The sequence below is a fragment of the Galeopterus variegatus genome, unplaced genomic scaffold (genome assembly GCF_000696425.1).
Source record: "Galeopterus variegatus unplaced genomic scaffold, G_variegatus-3.0.2 Scaffold46152, whole genome shotgun sequence".
NCBI lineage: Eukaryota > Metazoa > Chordata > Mammalia > Dermoptera > Cynocephalidae > Galeopterus > Galeopterus variegatus.
The window spans coordinates 1-4,951 of NW_007772263.1; the positions used below are offsets into that span (position 1 = coordinate 1).

At 53.4% G+C, this 4,951-nt stretch overlaps 1 protein-coding gene across 1 annotated transcript; it reads right to left on the reverse strand.

Annotated features, from left to right (window-relative positions):
- Positions 1-906: 906 nt before the first annotated feature.
- LOC103584180 (zinc finger and BTB domain-containing protein 46-like) lies at positions 907-1,873 on the reverse strand (the record flags this gene model as incomplete). The annotated part of the gene is made up of 1 exon (XM_008565283.1): positions 907-1,873. A coding segment is annotated over exon 1 (937 nt), but the record flags the coding sequence as incomplete, so codon positions are not given.
- Positions 1,874-4,951: the final 3,078 nt, after the last annotated feature.

A 4,951-nucleotide genomic window follows, 5' to 3' on the forward strand; every position in this document is an offset into this window, starting at 1 on the left:
CTTACAGCCCCTTGAAACTAACACTGTGAATTAAATGTGGTACCCAAAGAGAGACCCTCTGCGCTGTGCTGGGACAGTCCATGGCTATAAGAAAAAAACACCATCTATTGGATTGAACTACTGGAACCCACACTTACTAGCAGAGAGGAAATACTCGTCCCCTTGCGGAAGAGGCTGCATTATGGTAGCTCCTTAAGTCATCCCAGGTCAAGCTGAGATACCAAGAGCAGAACACACTCATGTGACATTTCGTTCAACAGTCACGACAACAACAGTACGAGAGGAAGAAGGCCATGAGGTGGAAAATCTGGAGCTGACGGCCACTCTGGTGAACGGCCAGCTTAGTTACCCCAGGCAGTGCACGTGTGAGAGAGATAAGACCCTGCACGCTGAACCTCACCCCACACCGGGGGCTGAAGGCCCTCCCTTGGGGATCACCCCGCCCCCAGCTCAAGTCCCCTTGGTTTCAGAGGAGCCCCACCCAGCAGCCTCTGTGTGGGTAATGCCAGGGCTGTGCTGATGGGGACAGACATGCAGGCCGAGGAGTTGCTCTGGCCTTGGAGACGCATTGGTCACACTCCCTGAGGTCACACCAATTGACTGGGAAAGGCAGTGACCACAGGAAGCCTTTCAGAGGAGCCCCACCCAGCGGCCTCTGTGTGGGTAATGCCAGGGCTGTGCTGATGGGGACAGACATGCAGGCCGAGGAGTTGCTCTGGCCTTGGAGACACATTGGTCACACTCCCTGAGGTCACACCAATTGACTGGGAAAGGCAGTGACCACAGGAAGCCACCAGTGTGAGCCTGAAAAAGCGCCATGCCATCCACACAGTGAACAGCCACCAGGCCACTGACACACAGTGACCAGAGAGGCTGAGCCCCACCCATAACAAACAAAAGGCTTACTTGTGTCTCGGCTGCTGAACGGCCACCCCGGCGCTGGAAGGAACGAGGGCACCGGGGAGCCGGCCCGGCTGTCGTCCTCCACCTGCTGAGTGATGTGCCGGACAGTCTCTTTGTTTTTCCGATTCTTCCTTCGGCCCGTGGGCTGCCAGCTGTCTGTGGCACCCTGCTCGGAGAAAGAGTTCCGTATCGCACAGTCCTTGGCAGAAGGCAGCTCACCCCCTCCGTAGTGGGACGGTGAAATCTTTTCCTCCTTGATGTGCAAAGACCCGTAGCCCATGTCCCCAGGCCACAGCGACTGTGAAGAAACATCATCAGAGCCATCGGCCTTGGGCTCCTGATCCTCCTTCCCGTAGCTGCTCCCTCCTTCGTGGCAGCTGGCGATGGCCGAGTCTCCGGAAGAATTGGCGGGACTCATGCGCCGTGCCAACCACGGTGAGATGCTCCTTCCAGCCATCACGGCCGAGATCAGTGCTTCCGTGCTGCTGCTGGATGCGGCGCCGATCTCGAACTCTGCAAGTTCATCGGAGGCATCTGATTTGATGCTGATGTCCAGTGCGGCCTTGATGAAGTCGTGGCAGGCCTGCACGATGTCCGTCATCTGCAGGAAGCTGGCAGCAGACATCACCTCAATGACGTTCCTGCTGGTGAGGGCCAGGTGGGCAGAATACATGAAGTCAATGATGGCCTTGAAGCCCTGGGCAGTGACGATGTCCAGGTGGGTGACCGTGGCCTGGTCAGACGTCTTCTGCACCTGGCAGTAGAGCGTCTTGAAGTAGCGGCTGCTCCCAAGCAGGACGTTCTTGTGGGCCTTGAAGACCTTGCCCTCCACGACGACACAGGCATCGCACAGCACTCCGTGCTGCCTCTGCTCGTTGAGCTCACGCAGCAGGTGCCGGTAGTGGGACGCGATCTCCATATCTTCCTTTCGGTTGTTCATCGGGGAATCCTGGTGGTGCCTCTTCTACAGACTCTGCAGGGGTGAGAATGGAAGAGTTACCCACACGCTCAATGTAAACAGACGCTGTCAAAAGCAGCTCAGGCGGGCGCGAGGTGGAGGCACTACCTCACGCACAGCCCCTGCAGGGCATATGCCATGTGGGGACCCCAGCCGCGAGCCAGGACTGAGTGGACACGAGGGGAGAACTGCCCACAGCATTAGCCCATCCGCAGGACCAGAGCACAGGTGTGCAAAGACACACCTGTGCCTTCACCTGCGCAGGGCAGCAAATGCTGGAAGGGGTCCACGTGTCCCCGGACGGGCGTCTGAGGTGAATTTCCAGGCTGGAGACTAACCATGGCCATAAAGCACAACAGGTTTGGAATAGGATCCTACACACCTATGAACATACACCAGAAACAGTGAAAACACCGTCAATAGGTGAAGCAACTTCTTACCCAAAATGAAAACCGAGGTCAAATAACCCATGCTGTGGCCTCCATCCCTCACACTTGAGGAAACATCCTTTAAAGAAATTAAAAAATAAAACTTCCTGTGCAGAGAAACCACAGAGCAATATGGACTTAAAGCAGACATGCGCAGCTTTACCCCTAAATATTTCCAGAAATCTGAGCTCAAACCTGCTCCACAGGCTGGGAGATTCTGGCTTATTGCTGGAACCAGCTCAGCCCTGAGAGGTTTCCTGTGCCCATGGAGCCTACGAGAAGCCATCAGAATCTCCCTGTCACTCCCATGTCAAGAGGCCCTGCTTTGTAGAACCTTAGGAGACCTTCCCCAGAGTTTCTCCTTAGACCCAGTTTTCATGACCGTTCTGCCTCATTTTGTTTCTTATTGCTGCCTGTATTCCTTTCCTAGGGCTGCCATAACAAAGGACCACAGAGTGGGGGGACTAAACAACAGAAATGTATTCCCTCACAGTTCTGGAGGCTGGAAGTCTGAAACCGAGATGTGAGCAGAGATGGGAAGGCCCTGTTCCAGGCCTCTCCCACTTCTGAGGTGGCCGGAGATCACTGGGGTCTGTGTGGAGGCATCCCCATGACCTCTGCCTTCGTCTTCAAGTGGCATTCTCACTGTGCGTTGTGTGTGTGTCCAAATTTCCCCTTTTTACAAGGACACCAGTCATATTGGGATTAAGGGCCCACCCCAATGACCTCATCTTAACTAACTGCATTTGCAATGACCTTATTCCAAATACAGTCACACTCCCAGGTACTGAAGGTTAGGACTCCAGCATGTGAATTCCTGGGGGACACGTTCTACCCGTAACACTGCCTGAGATAAAGCCATCAGAGCTGGACCTTTCCACATCACTAACTCCATTTCTCCAGCTGATCATCAAGCAGTGGCGCTCACCTGACATGCCAAAATGTGCTTAATTAGAAGAAAACCACACTGGTCAAACGTAGGGACTGTTGCGTCCTTCCCTCGCGGGGGCCATCCCAAACTGCTGAATGCAGCCCCCTGGAGGACAAGCTGGGGCTTAGCTGGTTCTGCTCACCTGACATGCCAAAATGTGCTTAATTAGAAGAAAACCACACTGGTCAAACGTAGGGACTGTTGCGGCCTTCCCTCGCGGGGCCATCCCAAACTGCTGAATGCAGCCCCCTGGAGGACAAGCTGGGGCTTAGCTGGTTCTACTTGGTGCCCTTCTCCACAGACTCAGTCTGTTACCACACACACCTTCCTCCAGTCATCACAGAACACGTTCAAAAGTCACCTGAGATCTTTAACACGCCCTCAGGAGAAAAGCGGTCCCTCCGGGCTTTCAAGGCAGAAAAGCATAAAAGGCTCTCCCTTCCTCCCCCTCCAACTGCCAGGGTCCCCAGACACTATCCCACCTTTGTGGTGGGAATTTCCTAGGCTCCCTTACAGCTGAGACCCATGTGGCAGCTCGTTCCAGGAAGGCTGGCCACCCCTGATCCCCACCAGCTTCCTCCCAGCCAGGGCAACATGGTGTGAAGGCAGACATGACACGCTGGCCTCAAGACCCTGTGATGTCCTGCTAAATGAGCCCCTTCACCTTGATTGAGCGCCTCCTGCAGCCAGGAGCTGTTGAGGCACTGAGGCTGTAGCCAAGAACAGAGACCCCTGCCCCGCCCCAGACCGGCCCCCAGACTCGAAGGCTGGAGGTAAACACACTACTTCTGCTGTGTGTCAGCCCCGCTGTGTGGTGTGCATGGCTGAGCTGGCCTCGACTATGGGCCACCAATAAAGAGAAAAAAGGAATAATGCTCAGAACAGATTGTTGGGTTGGGGCAGGGGTCGTAGCTCACAGACGACACCAGCAGTCTCCCATCTTGAGTGTATCAGGGCCCTGTACGGTGGGTTGTGACCGGGGTGCTACCCCTCATTCCAGAGGGTCTGATTTGAGAAGAGAGAGACAGGGACAGGCGTTTCCACTAGCTGTGGCCTTGTTCCTCACATGTGGCTTGACAGCCCTCAGATTAACTGGACTGAGGGACTTTAACACATCTCAAATCCAGGAAACGATCATTTAAACTCAAAGGATCAGTTTAATTCCTGGAGTCCACTCCAGCAACACCTGGTTGCTGGCCCTGTGATGGGAACCCTCACAAGCTTCGGGCACTGTTTTCAAACTAGAAAGTTGTGTGTTTCATCATCTGACTCCTGCATGAATAAGATGTCCCTCTACTCGCTGGGAAAACAGACCCTTCAGGAATTAGGGAAAACGAGGAAAGGGAAGGAAAAGGCCAGGGATGTTTTACAGGAGCAACAACTACCTCATGGGGCTTACCTTTCTCAAATGAGTTCAGCTTAAATCCAAAGTTCTGAAACAAGCTGTTATTTAATCAGGGCAGCTCAAAATCAGTTGTGTACTCACAGAGGTTTTATAGCAAGAAAAACAATAAAATTTTCATTTAGGAAAAAAGTTAGTTGAACACCAAAAAGAAAAAAAGTGACAATCTTTAAAAGAGATTAGTCTGCTATGGAAATATCAAGGGTACACACAACCTCTCCATGCTGGGGAAGTTTTAGAAGACTGTGTGGTGATCTCCCAGCATCACACAATGTTCACAGTGTCACATCAGCCTCGTTGTGGCAGAAGACTGCCCAATGGCCTACTTC